At 41.6% G+C, this 17,148-nt stretch overlaps 1 protein-coding gene across 5 annotated transcripts in view; it reads right to left on the bottom strand.

The window, feature by feature from the left end:
* EML6 (EMAP like 6) overlaps positions 1–17,148 on the bottom strand; it is a 197,322-nt gene that overhangs the window by 16,278 nt on the left and 163,896 nt on the right. For 4 of the 5 annotated variants that reach the window (XM_073553917.1, XM_073553915.1, XM_073553916.1 and 1 more), the window contains 3 exons: positions 10,845–10,923; positions 9,399–9,528; positions 7,844–7,942 (listed from right to left, as the gene is read on the bottom strand). In XM_073553917.1, the coding sequence (XP_073410018.1) occupies positions 7,844–7,942; positions 9,399–9,528; positions 10,845–10,923 (308 nt within the window). Of the gene's footprint in view, positions 1–7,843; positions 7,943–9,398; positions 9,529–10,844; positions 10,924–14,269; positions 14,279–17,148 lie in introns of all 5 variants that reach the window. The other variant, XM_073553918.1, reaches the window with a different exon arrangement.

Consider the following 17,148-nt stretch of genomic DNA (forward strand, 5'->3'; position numbering starts at 1 on the left):
AGACCTCACTATCCAACCTATATTACTGGGAAAGACACTCCCACAAAATAATAATCTGAAATTTGGACTACAAACTGATCATCGGGGGGCCCGTAAATGAATGAAGGAATGCAAATTACGGACTCAATTATAATTTAAAGGCAACCTCTCATATGTAAAATATTTTTTTCCATGTCAAATGTGTCTACATCCTTTATTTACCTGTATTCTGTTGGCAGCGAGAAGAGGCGTTAAGAAGGCCTATATAGTCAAAACAATGGTAACTTTTATGTATTCCTGTGAGAAAAATAGATCCCAATTTTGCTGCTCTTGCATCTGGTAGAGATGAGTAATGGGATGATAATGCAAGAGCCTGTGGCAATGTTAATGCTGTTATTACTTATCTCAGATAATTTCAGGAAATTCTCCTGACAATTGAAAATACAACATTGTCACTCAATGAGAACCTTAAAGGGAACCTGTCACCTGAAAAAAACACTATTAACCTGCAGATGAGGTTAATCTGCAGGTTAATAGTGTTGTGAACATGCTGGGCACTGGAACTTACACCCACAACGCCGGGAGCAAATTAACTTTATTTCACCCAGCAGAGTTCGGGTTCCAGTCATAGCGTCATTGCCGATACGGGCTCACGTCACTGCTATGTGCGTAGAGAGCGGTGGCATTGTCTGCGCCCCCACTGACAGCCCTAATGCTGAGCCGCTGTCAGTCAGTGCTGGGGACGCGGTTACAGCTGTCACTCTCTATCCACAGAGCAGTGACTTAATAAGCCCTTCCGCTATGACTGGAACCCGAAAGCTGCCATGAAGTATAAAGTTAATTTCCTATCAGCAGCATGGGTGTCAGAGTCAGGCAGGTTCACCATGCTATTAACCCCTTATCTGCAGGTTAACAAAATTTTTTTCAGACAAAAGGATCCCTTTAATTCTTGAAGAAGAGATCCATAAAGAATAGGAGCCAGAATGAAGTCAGACAACACATTCGTGGGATTTGTGAGTTCCAATCAGCATCATCTGTAACAAAATCCTAAAAAAAAGAGACTACTATTCCTCTGACACAAATCTATGAACAAAAATTTGAAGGTGGAAAGTGCCTCTAACGGCAGTATAAGATGGTTTTAAAATGACAGAGACACACAATCTGGGCAAAGATCATTTTCAGATATGTTTCTCAAACCTTAGAGCAATAAGATTTGTAGTGTAGTCCTTAATCTTTTTGTTATAACACCTGTCAAAGCCATGAATTGTGGAAAAATTATGTCTACGCATAGTGTGTGTTAGATTTGTAAAGGGAATCTGTCCGTAGGATCAACCCCCCTAAGCCGTCATGGGCACGCAGGACATAGGAAGCTGAATACAATGAGACCTTAATATCCACGATCCGATGTTCTATTCCAGAGAAATGCATGTTTTTTTTAGCATGTAATGAGCTGTTAAGATCTATGGGCCGGATATAGATCTCCCTGAGAATCTGCCTCCAGAACTTATATTAAATGAAAGGTGGAGTTACCAGTGTGAGACATGTACTGTAGATCAGGAGAGCAGACTGTCATTCATTACATTTCTCACTCTGGTAAGTCCTCCTTTCATGTAAAAGAAGTTCTGAAGGCAGATTCCCTGCGAAGGAATCCTGATGTGATGGCTGTTAATTTGGATCCTTTTATTTAAAGGTCTAATTGGAACTTTCTCGGTGGGTATCTAGTTACCAACAATACCGGACACTGTGTTCAGTGATGGTATCGCCTTGTTATTTTTTCATGGGGGCGTGAGACTGTGCTCCTTATATTGTTAGGTCTTTGTTCGGTTTTTTCTTTTTCAAAAGTTTTTGTTTTTCTGGTTATTTTGGTAAATGCCGCAGCCGATGCCAACTCAGCTATCTACAGTCATGGCCAAAAGTTTTGAGAATGACACAAATATTAATTTTTACAAAGTCTACTGCTTCATTTTTTCTAATGGCAATTTGCATATACTCCAGAATGTTATAAAGAGTGATCAGCTTAACAGCAATTACTTGCAAAGTCAATATTTGCCTAGAAAATGAACTTTATCCCCCAAAACACGTTTCAACATCATTGCAGCCCTGCCTTAAAAGGACCAGCTAACATCGTTTCAGTGATTGCTCCATTAACACAGGTGTGGGTGTTGATGAGGACAGGGCTGGAGATCAATCCGTCATGATTAAGTAAGAATGACACCACTGGACACTTTAAAAGGAGGCTGGTGCTTGGCATCATTGTTTCTCTTCTGTTAACCATGGTTATCTCTAAAGAAACACGTGCAGTCATCATTGCACTGCACAAAAATGGCCTAACAGGGAAGAGTATCGCAGCTAGAAAGATTGCACCTCAGTCAACAATCTATCGCATCATCAAGAACTTCAAGGAGAGAGGTTTCCTTGTTGCCAAAAAGGCTCCAGGGCGCCCAAGAAAGACCAGCAAGCGCCAGGACCGTCTCTTAAAAGTGTTTCAGCTGCGGGATCGGGCTACCAGCAGTGCAGAGCTTGCTCAGGAATGGCAGCAGGCAGGTGTGAGTGCATCTGCACGCATTGTGAGGCGGAGACTCTTGGAGCAAGGCCTGGTCTCAAGGAGGGCAGCAAAGAAGCCACTTCTCTCCAGGAAAAACATCATGGACAGACTGATATTCTGCAAGAGGTACAGGGAATGCTGAGGACTGGGGTAAAGTAATTTTCTCTGATGAATCCCCTTTTCGATTGTTTGGGACATCTGGAAAACGGCTTATTCGGAGAAGACCAGGTGAGCGCTACCACCAGTCTTGTCTCATGCCAACTGTCAAGCATCCTGAAACCATTCATGTGTGGGGTTGCTTCTCAGCCAAGGGAATGGGCTCTCTCTCAGTCTTGCCTAAAAACACAGCCATGAATAAAGAATGGTACCAGAATGTCCTCCAAGAGCAACTTCTCCCAACCGTCCAAGAGCAGTTTGGCGATCAACAATGCCTTTTTCAACATGATGGAGCACCTTGCCATAAAGCAAAGGTGATAACTAAATGGCTCAGGGAACGAAACATAAAGATTTTGGGACCATGGCCTGGAAACTCCCCAGATCTTAATCCCATTGAGAACTTGTAGTCAATCATCAAGAGACGGGTGGACAAACAAAAACCTTCAAATTCAGACAAAATAAAAGCATTGATTTTGCAAGAATGGACTGCTATCAGTCAGGATTTGATCCAGAAGTTGATTGAGAGCATGCCAGGGAGAATTGCTGAGGTCCTGAAGAAGAAGGGTCAACACTGCAAATATTGACTTGCTGCATTAACTCATTCTAACTGTCAATATAACATTTTGCTACTCATAATATGATTGCAATTATATTTCTGTATGTGATAAAAACATCTGACAAACACACATAAAAACCAGAGGCCAGCAGATCATGTGAAAATATAATATTTGTGTCATTCTCAAATCTTTTGGCCATGACTGTAGGTGATATCTCTACATTTTGTTCGGGCACCACTATGCAACATATTTGGATGGGCGGGAATGGGTTCTGAATTAATATGTATGACCTGGAATGTAAGAGGCATAAAACCCCCCCGGAAGAAAATTAAGGTGTCTCACAAATTAGACAATATCGTCCTCACATTGTGGCCTTGGTTGAGACGCACCTGACCAGAGATACCGTTCGGTGTGTGCAGAAACCATGGGTACAATGGTTTATACATGCTTTTCATACCAGGTATTCGAGAGGGGTTTCATTGTTAATTCATAAAGATGTTCGGTGGGAAACCAGGGAGGCCCGGAAAGATCCCGAGGGACGGTTTGTGTTTGTACATGCGCTAATTAACTCTCAGAAATATGTCATTCTGTGTATTTACAACCCCCCTCTGGCCAATATGTCAATTATCCAGAAGGCACTGAGCTTTGCCCTAAATTACCCAGATGCACATGTCATTTGTATGGGAGACTTTAATTTGGTCATGAATAATCATCTTGATAAATTGAGATTGGACGATGGAATACAGAGTGGGGCATCCCCCCCAGGCACATCCCAGCTGTCGCAATTTATGGCGGGTAGCTGGATCTGTGGAGATTGCGCCATCCAGAGACAAGGGAATATACTTGCCATTCCTCCACTAAACACTCCCTATCTCGCATAGATCACATTTTTGGATCCAGCAGCCTGGCGACGTGGGTAGATGATGTTGAACATGGCAGTAGGGGGATTTCAGACCACAGCCTGGTTGTTCTTAAACTTAAGTACGGACCATTGAATAATAGGATAACATGGAAACTGAATGCTTTCTGGCTGAAATTGATAAAACCGCCTGATAGAACAATTGATCAGCTACGTTGCTTCGTCTCGTCCCACCCTGAACCCCGAAATATTTATCTATTTTGGGACACTCTTAAAGCTTATCTGAGGGGTTGTTTATCCTCCACAATCTCTTATATTAAACGAGTAACATCGGAGGAGGATGGCGAGGTGGAGCGACGTTTGAAGGATTCGGAGGCTGCCTACATATCTGACCAAAGTAATAGTAACAGGGTGGAGTGGTTGACAGCTCAAAGGTTATATACTCAACATATTGACACTAAAACTAAACGTAAATTATTTTTTACCCGACAATCTTATTTTGAAATGGGGAATCAGGCAAGCAAATTTTTGGCTTATCTAGTACGGCAACATAATACAACTAATACAGTCCTGCAGATTCGCTGTTCTGATGGCACTCTGGTCTCTACAACTGAGGAAATTGCAGTGTTTTTGTGACTATTATGGTTCACTGTACAATTCTAAGTCTGAGGTCGACAACCTTGGGTGTTTAGACTACCTAGAAGATATAGAGTTTCCCACACTAAGCCCTTCCCAACAGGCCTTTATGGATGCTGAGTTTACTCTAGAGGAGGCGGAGGTTGCCATGAAAGATATGGCCTCTGGGAAGGCCCCTGGGCCGTATGGATTTCCTGTCGAACTATATAGGAAATATCGGGAGATACTTGTGCCCCTTCTGCTGGTGTTTCGTGGGATTTGGGAGGGGGATGCATGCCGGAATCCTTTTATGAGGCTAATATAATAGTTCTGAAAAAAGGAAAGGACCCTTTAGATTGTGGATCTTATCGGCCTATATGATTAGTAAATGTGGATTATAAGATCTTTACGAAAATTTTGGCCAAGAGGTTGAGCTCAGTCATATTAGACCTTATACACTCTGACCAAACTGGCTTTATGCCTGGTAAGAGCACCTCCATCAATATTAGACGGGTTCAGTCCGTGGTCCAGTATAGCTCCCTGGTATCGGATAATGAATGGACATTGGCATCACTTGATGCGGCCAAAGCCTTTGACTCTCTTGAGTGGCCTTTTCTTCATGCATGTTTGCAGAGGTATGGGTTTGGTGACAAATTTCGAAAATGGGTCAGTATATTATACATGAAGCCTAAAGCCCGGGTCATAGTAAACAGCTCCATATCTGAACCCTTTTCATTACATAGGGGAACTCGCCAGGGGTGCCCCCTCTCCCCGGCCCTTTTTGCTCTGGCAATCGAGGCACTGGCAATTTGTATTAGATCAACCCCTCATATTGCTGGTATAGAAATAGCGGGTCGAATTGATACCATAGACCTCTATGCTGATGATATGATAATATTCATGGACAAAGCAGAGGAAACCTTGGCGAGAGTGATCAGTACGGTAAATAAATTCGGTAAATATTCTGGCCTATATATAAATTGGGAGAAATCTGCTTTGATGCCTCTTTCCCACGCTCCAATGCCACGACTTGAAACTCTCTCATCACTGCCCATTGTAACCAGTTTCAAGTATTTGGGTGTCCACATTTCCCAAGACAGTACGTTCGATTTGCGACTTAATGTGTATCCGCTGCTGGAGTTGGTTAAGGCCAAGTTTGCGATCTGGGGTAAACTTCCATTGTCTGTGGCTGGATGCATCAATTTAATCAAAATGATATTACTCCCTAAGCTTAGTTATTTTCTACAACATAGTGCTGTGGTGGTGCCCAGATCCTTTTTTCGCTATTCTGAATTCCCAGATCACATCTTTCATATGGGGGAAGACCAGGCCCAAACTTAAATTATCCACTTTGCAGAGACCTAAGAGGAAGGGGGGGGGGCGGTGCTACCCAATTTCTTTCTGTACTATTTGGCCGGACAGGCCAAAGCCATGAACACATGCATGCCTGGTGGTCACCTTCCTAATTCTGAGAATCATCTGCTTCATGCCGCACAGGTTGGTTGCCCGCTCGGATTTTTGGAAGTGAGGAAAGTAAGTGTCCCACGGTTGTTGCCCCTGCTTCGATTGGCACGGTCGGTGTGGAGACAGATTAAAAGGGTGGTTGGATTTGAAGATATCATAGCTGAGATGCCTCTGTGGGATAATGGTTATCTTCCAGCGTTACTTGAGCACCCGTCTGCTGAGTTTTGGATTCAGTATAATATTTGCATGATAGGCGATCTATATGATCATGGAACTCTGATGTCTTTTGAATAATTGCAAGTTAATCGCAATGACCAGAGATCCCAGTTCTTTCGGTATCTACAACTGAGGTCAGCTATTTAATCGCATATAAGGTCTGTAGGTATAGATATTGTTATTTCGTCTCTACTCTTGATAGGGATCCTGAAGTCTCAGGGCCCCCAAGGTCTCATCTCCTCTCTATATACATATATGTTGTCGGTGGGGCCAGGACCTGCTATAGACTTCGTTAAGAAAAAATGGGAGAGGCTCGTTCTGAATGGGCAAGGAGAGGAGTGGGAAGAAATACTGGAGTCCTCAATTATGGTGTCTCCATCTGTTAATAACAGGATGATCCAATTATATATTATAAATCAATCATATTTGACTCCAGCTCGACTCTAAGATGGGCCGATACCAATCATCGGAATGTTTGAGATGTCATTCAACAGATGCAGATTTTATCCATATGATCTGGTGCTGTCCTGTCGTTGCGCAATATTGGAGAGAGCTCATATCATTATTAACATCCTTGGTACAGGTTCCTGTTCCCCTTGAACCGCTGGTTTGTCTGTTTGGGGTCTGGGACGAGGAGACATGGGATCAATATGTTGGGATCTTTCTATTTTTTTCCCCAATGTGAAGCTTACTGTTTGCTACATGGGGTTTTTTTTGCCTTCCTCTGGATCAACATGTTAGGGCTGGTTAGGATAGGATATGGGTTGAACTAGATGGACTTAAAGACTCCCTTCACCCTAATAACTATGTTACGGGAGACGTTGTTTATGGCACGAAAGGTACTGGCATTGCGATGGATGGGAGGCTCATCTCCCTCGCTCGGGTCCTGGGTTAATTTAGTGAACTCGATCATCCCATATGAACGCACATTATATCAAAACAGAGGGTGCCAGGGTAAATTCAAAAAGATTTGGGAGAGGTGGAATTCTTCTCACCTCACTTTGTAGAGTGGAGATGTCACATAATAATAAAGGATTAAGTGTGTGAAAGTAGGCTGCGGAATAGTTTAGGTTTATGTTTTTGTAGATATAGATTTGGCTTAAAAGTTAGGCAGATCTCATTGCACAAGTAATAATACAAGACCATTGTGACATTATATTTCGCTTTATTCTGTATACATCTGGTATGCACATTTTGCCGTATACTTTAATGTCATATGAACATATATATATTTTGTATTATGTTTAATATTATATACCTGTATGTATACTGTATATCTGTTTATGACTTAATTAACGAGTTTAAAAAAGAAAAAAAAAAAACACATCAAAAAGTAACCCTATGGTACCCACGTTTTAAAATGTTGCAAAAGTTATTTTTCACACATGATACCAAAGTTTGCTGTGTACATAAGTCTTAGACTTGGTTGCCCAATATCTGTGCATTTCTTACCAATTTGTCCAGTTGCTACAACATTCTTGTATTTTGGGTGTTGATTAACAGTCAGGCAAAGTATGTCATCCGTGTGTTCCAGATAAAAGCTCTGAGTTCCTATTTTGAAAAAAAGAGTAAAAGAAGTCAGCTCACTGTATCTGTTTGATCCTTCCGGAGCACGAAACAAGCGTAATTGCCAAATTCGATAGCAATCAATATGAGCAGAGAAGGGATCCAGCTCAAAGAAAAACAAAATTTTCAATTTTACTAACACGTTGTTAAAACATCTTAACATGCATCTGTGGGAAATTGAAATATCAAAGCATCAACGCGTTTCTGGTGCGCTCTGCATGAATGAAGATGTTTTACAATATGTTAATAAAATTGAAGATTTTTTTTATCCGTTGAGATGGATACCCTTTCTACTCATTCCTATTTTGAACCCCAGAATAAAATGTTACTATACTACTACAAGAAGGCATAAAGGGTGTTGCAGAATATTATATTATGTGTATGTTCTGTATGTTTCTAGTTGGTGTTTTACCTAGTAATAATTCTGGGCTTAGGTTGCTCTTACACTAGTCAATGATCTCTGTGAACTGCCAATCAGCTCCATGTTTGCCAGTCTGCGGTCATTTAATAGCCCGTTTAAACAGTACAGTCAAACTTCCATGTGCACGGAATGATCGGTAGTACGATTGCTCTGTGCAGGTAGAGTACCATTGTTTTTCGACAGCACATCTGATTACGCAGGACAATGTTCTCCCAAAATTGATAATTGATAACAAATTTAAAAATAATTTCACTTTACGATTGACCATTTTCCTTGTCCGTCAGGAGATTGGCAGCCTGTTTAGACTGTCCGATAAGGAGTGAGCACAGATAGCATCCTTAGCGTAGGTGTTATTTTGATGAATGACATTAAAGAGGTTATCTGGTGTCAAATTTGATGAGGTCATATCTGTTACTCATCTTCCCGGAGTCCAGCTATGCCTCACTCCCGCTGCTCCTGCCTGTGATGACAGGCTGCAGCAGTGATGTCATGACTACAGTGCACATCATCACTGCAAAATTTTGAACCGGACAATCATTTTATATGGGTTTTACCAGGGACATTGAAAACAGGTCTGTTTTTAAATTTCTTAGAATTAACACCACTGGTGTCCATGGGCTATGCCTGCTAAGCGGATAACTGATAGTCCCATCTCAGGCTTACAGGCTCCAGGGTGGTGTAAGTCTACACTAAGCTATAGGGTGATAGAAAAGGGGCAGGTTATACTGGTACGGGACCTCCTGCCATTGGAATTCTATTCTATGTTCATCTCTGCAGACCAATGATCAAAAACAAAGCCAAAGGGTAAAGTGTGCATGGTCTGATCAGCAACATGGTACAAATGTACAGCAATGATCTTTGCTTTAATTTGGAGCTGTCACAAGCCACACATAAGGCAGAAAATATCTCCATATGCTTTTTCATATGGCTTTTCAGTCATTAAAATATCACAATTTGGGAGGTACAAAAAACATGAACCCATGGAAGTGATATCATGGCAGTAGAAATGAGTAACCATACCTGCAGAAAGGCTCTGTACGATGCTAGCGGCAGCTGTGTGATAGATGATATCAGCACCATCATTGAGGTAATGGAGGTTGTTCCGACAATCAAAGCCTCGGTAGCCAAAAACATGTTCCAAAGAGAGCTCCTGAAACACAACACAACATAGTGGTGGCCAAAAATCCAGACGAGGCACATATGAGGGCTAATAAAGAAAGGGAAAAGAACTGGAAACAGACCAGAATGTCGTTCATGAAATTATATAAGGTTTGGCTGATCTCTACTACCCATTTACACACAGTCATCATAGAGGATGGTTTACCCCTCAGACAGCAAGAAGAGGCTTATGTGGACTCAGTGTCCATGTATCACATGGCTGCTCTTTTAACATTCAGGAACAACCACATGGAGATAAAGTTGATCCCTTATTCATAAGATATAAAGAAAAACAAGTTATCCCCTATCTGTGGAATATGAGATGCCTTGCTGATAGCTAGGGGTCCGACCATGGGAATCTCCAGTGATTCCAATATTGAGGCTTTACAACCCCAAGTTTAGCACTCATCAGCTAGTCCCACTGACAATGAATGTGATGGAGGCCGCACGTGCACATGTCTGCTCCATTCAGGCTGGGGATAAATACCCCAATCTTGAGACTCGCGGGGGGTCCCAATGGTAGTACGCCCAATGATCGGCAAGGCAAGTTATCTCATAACCCATGGATAGGAAATAACTTGTTTGTTTTTTTGGGGGGAATAATTTTATACAGAAAAAGCCTACCAAGCCAAAATCAGCTGATTGTTTCAATTTAAAGATCGGAAACCTCCTGTAAGGAACACTAGTGAAAAAAATACATCTCATTGTTAATAAAAGAAAGCATTTACATATATCAGTCATCACATTCTCAAAAAGAAACAAGGGGTTAATGCTAATTAGCCTGAAAGTGCACTGGGGGAGGTGTCAATGCACTTAAAGAGCAGCAACACGCCTCCGATGCACTTCCACACAAATCTGCATGTCGCATCAGTTGGACAACCCCTTCCTAAATACTATATTCCCTGGTGTAAAAAAAAAATAAAAAAGACAGATGCTCACCTCTTACAATGGCGCCATTTCTGTGATATCGGTGCCAGGTTTCCCAGGTGTCTCGTAACATAGTTATGGTACATGAGTGCTGCAGCCAATCAGTGGCCGCTAATGTACTGCAGTCCTCACACTTTCTTTGATTGTTCAAAGAAAGTGAGAGCGAAGTAGCCCATTAGTGTCTGTGATTGGTTGCAGTACTCATATACTAAAACCCGGCTCTGATATCGCTGGAACGGCGCCTGTCGGGGAGGTGAAGATTTATTTTTATTTTACACTGAAGAATGAAGTATTTAAAAAAGGGTTTACCCAATTGGTGGACAATCTCTTTTATGCAAATTCTGAATTAAAATCAGAGCAAAAACATTGGTTTACATTTACCTCAATGACTTTCTTTTTCTTATTGATGTTATTCTTCTGCAGCTTTTCAGGCTGAGGAGCCGCTCGGCTAACTGATGGTCTAGAAACACGGAAGCAGGAAGCTCATCAGAAGAATTATAGTGGACGGGAACGCAAACTCAATTTTTCCTATTATACTTCTTCAGTTTCTTTTTTCTTATAAAGTGGACTGACCATCTCTAGAATAAACCACTTGTGCATTTAGTTCATTACTTAGGTGCAATCCCAATGACCATTCCTCATATCAACGCAATGACGAGGCCATGACACTTCTGCCTGTGGAGTATGACCATCATTGTTCCCATACACAATCTGTATCGGATACTGCAGCGCCTCTTATTCTCCTGAACGAATGTGTATATGGAACAATTAAAGAGCCCAGCAGTCGCAGATGCACAGCGAGGTAACAGAAGCCAGGCCAATATTAATCAAAGATGGCTTATTCTAAGCATGGTATAGTCCCTGAAAGCCACTATTTTAGAATACTTTTTTCTGTTTGTTCTCTAGCGGAAAAGCCCAATAATGTGCAGTGTGCACACTGTTGCAATCTCGTGGTATGAGCGTGTCATCACGTGACCACTGACCACCCATGCGATTTGCATTCTTGTGCTTACGTACCAATTAGACACGTGGGGCTTCTCTCCTAGGGAGTGAACTGAGAGAAGTTAGATGAGTCTAGTCGACACCTGACTGCAAGTGTGCAAATCGCATACATGGACTGCCTGTACATTGTTCTCCTAAGGCCGGGTCACACTTGCTAGTGCAATGCGAGAAACTCGCATGAGTCTCTCGCATCAATACCCGGCACTGCAGCCGGAACCTGGACTGGAGTGTGCAGCTGCATGTATTTCTATGCAGCCGCACACTCCTGTCCCGAGTGCTGGTGGCAGTGCTGGGTATTGATGCGAGAGCCTCGTGCAAGTTTCTCGCATTGCACTCGCAAGTGTGACCCCGGCCTAAGTCTGGACAACTCCTTTAAAGTCTATTTTACATGTGTTCGCCTGTTTTTTTTTATATTCCTCTTTGTGGGCGGAGTTTGCAGATGTTTTGGAAGATAAATCAATTGTCGTAAAAATTCACAAAATTTAAGCACATGACACCTGCATAGTGAGTGCATCATGCCACTATCAGAGGCAAGCGCACTATTTGTACAGCCTGTGCAATCATACAGAAGTACAGTAGGCAAGGGGGTCCACCGTCATCTTAGTGTTCCTGTATTTTCATTTATTATAAAAAGTTAAAAACAGCCTACTGATTATCATAGTTTATTTTAATAGAGCTCAGAGCTCACATTTCTAAAAAAAAAAAAAAAATCCAGAATGCCCTGCTTTCCTTTATACAGATAACATTTTGGCTGTCTGTAACCACCAGTATGGGGAATTACAGTTATAGATCTCTAGCTGATGTCAATACTAACATTAATTATATGTATGCAGTTACCTCTAGTCGCAACTACTGATAACCAATATTTTATGACTCAAAAAGTAGTTCTCCAGGAACAGAAAAAGTAAATAATACAAGAAACCATCATTATAAATACATTTCTAAATATCTTTAATTAACAAATCACACTTCTTTGTTCTACAGAAGTAATCACTACAGATTAAAATGACTGCTGCCTTTTTATATTGACAGTAACCTATCCTAGTGCCTGTGAGCATGTACAGGGGGAAGCAACACAGTTGCTGAGGTAAGAAGAGGTAGTTCACACTGCTGTCCACTCTGTCTATGTGATCTAATACTGGAGACATCATGGAGGCTGGGATAAGAAGAGACTGCTGTCCACAGTCTCTTTCTGTTCTAATACTGGACATACCAGGTGCTGAGGTAAGAAGAAGCTGCTCACACTGCTGTCCACCTTGTCTATCTGATCTACTACTTGAGATACCAGGGGTGCTGAGATAAGAAGAGGCTGCTCACACTGCTGTCTACCATGTCTTTCTGATCTACTACTTGAGATACCAGGGGTGCTGAGATAAGAAGAGGCTGCTCACACTGCTGTCTACCATGTCTATCTGATCTACTACTTGAGATACCAGGGGTGCTGAGATAAGAAGAGGCTGCTCACACTGCTGTCTACCATGTCTTTCTGATCTACTACTTGAGATACCAGGGGTGCTGAGGTATGAAGTGGCTTCTCACACTACTGTTCACCATATATTTCTGATCTAATACTGGAGATCTCAGGGGTGTGAGATAAGAAGAGACTGCTCCCACTTCTCTCCTCCCTATCCATCTGATCTTATACTAGAGATACCAGGAGTGCTGAAATAAGCAGAGGCTGCTCACACTTCTGTCCTCCCTATCCAGCTGATCTTATACTAGAGATACCAGAAGTGCTGAAATACGAAGAGGCAGCTCACACAGTGCCCACCCTGTCCTTCAGATATAATACTGGAGATAACAGGAGAGCTGAGAAAAAAAGGCTGCTCACACTGCTGTCCACCATGTCCTTCTGATGCAATACTGAAAATACCAGGAGTGATTAGCTAAGAAGAGGCTGCTCGCACACTGCTGTCTACCCTGTCCTTCTGATCTTGATCTACTACTGGAGATACAATGGAAGAATGAGGTAAGAAGATGCTGCATACACGGTTTTCTTTGTGAGTGCTGACTGGATGCTGTGACCTGGAGATAGCTTAACAGTCTGTGGTACGTATCTCCAGGTCACAGCAGCAGAGCTTCGTACTGCACATCCTCACAGACACCGATCCTAATGTTCTAGGGAGTATTACTGCCGGAGATGCCAGAGTAACAAGACAATAACCATTGGTATTCTGTAGTGACTGAATTTCTAGACAAAAACAAATGTATTTAGTTTAGGAATCTATTTATAATGACATTTAATTTAGTTTTTTTTCTATTACTGAAAAAGCTCATTAATAGGGCTTCCAGCATATTACTGCACATCACCGGGGTATGACCCATTTAACAGTGGAATGCTGAACTCTTGGACAATCACTGATTCTTAGAATGAAAGGGATGATGAGAGAATACGGCAGTTGTTGGGCAGAAAGGGGCCATATATACTGTATATAAAGGTATTTTATATGTATATTTTGTGTTAACACTTTATTGATCATTTACAGATGTCTCTGTTTTTATTCAATCTGCCATACGATAGGCGCATTTTTTTACAATATTAAGTTTTCTACAAAATTTTAGAGTACCTTCTGTAAGGTTATGTATCAAATTCATGTAAGTTTCCATGTCAAGACCAGCCGGTATTTTAGATTTACCAGTTTGGTACAGGTACAAGAACCCTGATAATAATGTCACCATACTCTATTCACATATTTTATGCTTCTAATAATGCTAAAGATAAACCAAATTCCATTTGTGAATTCATTGTAACATGTGATCTATGGCAAGTCTTCAACAATCATTATCACAATCTTCAACTTTACCTTGATCCCCTTGCAAGCAGCAAATAAAACCAAGTGAAAAACTTAGTATAACTTTGCTGAAGATACCCGAGCATGCGTCACATGCACAAGCGAGGGTCAGATGAGCATTGATTTGCTGAACAAATCAAATGAACACATGCCAGCAACTGTAAGGATACACATCATAGAGCGCATTAGGGAAGGAGGCTCATACTTGCTGAGAAAACATATAAATCACAGTCTATGTGATAAAAGCCAAAAGGAACAGGAGAGCATTCAGACAATGCGGCCTATTTACTAAGCTTTGGATTTCATAGGAACTCTTTAGAATTTGGTGTCTCAAGATCAAACAGCCATGATAGGAGAAATATAGGGATAAGTGTTCTCCTTAGGTCAATACAATGACATTTGGGGTCACATAGATGATCATTTTTACTCAGCCATGATCATATGCATACATTTATGATGAATATATCGCACATGACACCACTGATGACTATATGTCGCACAATGTTTTATGTATGTATAAGTTAAACAATGTCTGATGAGTCACAAAATATTTAATATTTGGTACAAGTTAAAAACAATTCTCAAACTGGTGGTTTGAACTTGGTGCAGATAGTGTGTAAGCACCAAATTCAATTTTAACATTTTTCTTTTGTGAGAACCCTAGTGTAATTTTTCCATCTAATGAATATAAGTTACTATAGTAACTATAGTTACTTAAGATATTGTCATCCAATCAGAAGAAACATCAAAAGAAGATGAAAAGAGTCTCATGATAACATCTGTACCACTTACTGCACATTGGTAATAAGATTTTCTATCAGAAATACCCTTTAGTTTACTCTCAGTGACTTCTTTATTCGTAACTCGTATAAAATGACTTATTATGGCAGATACAAACTCAGCCAATAGTGGCAGCGACCCATTGCACAAATGTCTGAAGGAATGGACAAGAGGTCCTGTTGTTTCTTATACTAAACACAGGAGGAAAAATGTGATCCCCGTGACACTGACCATTGAAGGAGGATGGTTTGAGTATCTCAATGATTTCCCCTAGATGCTTATAAAGGCTATGAACAATGTTGGGCAAGCCAAAAAAAACAAAACAATATTGCCTAATCTACATGTGCCGGGGAGGTCAGATTTGGTTCAATAAGGTCAGAAGTAAAGAACTGAAACAACCATGCACTGTAACAGAGCATGAACCTTGAAATAGAGATTTTATGGCAAGAGACTACCCAACTAAGATCGGGAAATTCTGGCTAAAGTGAGCATACCGTCACCATAATTCAACTTCACTAAGAAAATGTAGTCTGGTCTCATAAATCGCTATTTTTGCCTCACTATTGAGATGCTTGGATCACACTTTGCTGTAAACCACATTAAAGAAGTTGACCACTACTTCTTAATTGACCTAATCATGGGGGTGCAAGACCCGACACCCCCATCCACCAGCTGTTACCGGCACCAGCTGGAAGTTCTTGGATGCTACCAGAACACAGCAGTTCATTTCTATAGCGTCCGCAGCCGGGTACTGCAGATCCACCTACTATTCATATGAATAGGGAATGTAATTGCAGTACCTGGTTGTGGCCACTATAGTTTTGATGGACCTGCTGCATTCCGGTAGTATCCAAGAACTTTCAGCCGCCACTGATAACAGCTGATCGGTGAGGGTCCAGGTGTTGCACCCACAATGATCATCTATTGATAGGCTATCCGAAGGATAGGTCATCAATAAAAAAAATGTAGTGGACAAGTTGTTTTAGGCTACGGTCACATGTCAATGTATTTGGGTTCCATTTTTTTGTTTTGGTAGAACAGAAAAATAGTATTGTGAGAACTTTTTCTTCCATTCTAAAAAACGGACACCAAACAAAACTCACGGTCAATCGGGCCCCTTCCTGCTTCTGTTTGTATAACTGACGCAACAGATCACTTTTGCATAGGAATACTGTTTGCCTGTTCCTAAAACCGAACAGACAAATACAACAAACGGACATGTGAACTTAGCCCAACACACAATTCCATTCTGTTTTCTGCCAAAAAATATGGATGGACACTCCAGTGGCCACTTCTGAAGGTGGTAAAAACAGAAGATTAGAGTCTTGAGGATTTAAACTGCACCTGCATAATGTGGTTAACTTTTAATTAGTCGTGTGGGGTCCATTGGACTTCAAGCGAGTTTGTTTTCGTCATATTTCCGCAAGGTAACCATCTGTTTCCGTAGCTTCCTAGTTCAAGCGCCCTCTCTCCTCAGTGTAGAAGATATGTGATTTTTGGGCAAAATAATTGTTTTTTTTCATTCAACATAAGTAGTTATTTAAATTTTGTTGATTACTAAAAATGTTATATTATTGTTTAGCGAAGATGTTGTACCTTAAGTTCCCAAGTAAAAACAATATTCCTTATTATTTGTTGTTTATTTTTCTCTACGAAAACTGGGGTCCCATGGACCACATGCAACTATTAGCATTAAGTATTTTGGTGTGACTAAAGCCCCCGTTACACACTGCGATATCGCTAGCAATATCGCTGTAAAGTCACCGATTTTGTGACGTTGCAGCGATATTGCTAGCGATATCGCTGCATGTGATACTTACCTCCGACCGGCTCCCCCGCGGGTTATCGCTGATCGCGCGAGAAGCTGCTGGACCATTCCTCGTTGGCCACTTCCTGCGGCGCTTCCTGCTGTGACGACGAGCGATGCGTGGAGCCGGGCGGGAGGACGCAGGATCGCAGCGTCTGACAGGTAAGTAGCGATCCCCGTCCCCAGCGATGTCGCTGGGGAGATCTGCCTGTATGGCAGCTCACTAGCGACCACCTAGCGATGCACCAGCGATCCTGACCGCGTCATATCGCTGGTCGGGATCGCTGGTGCATCCCTAGGTGTA

Source organism: Dendrobates tinctorius, unplaced genomic scaffold (assembly GCF_039654945.1).
Source record: "Dendrobates tinctorius isolate UK_male_01 unplaced genomic scaffold, ASM3965494v1 ptg000203l, whole genome shotgun sequence".
NCBI lineage: Eukaryota > Metazoa > Chordata > Amphibia > Anura > Dendrobatidae > Dendrobates > Dendrobates tinctorius.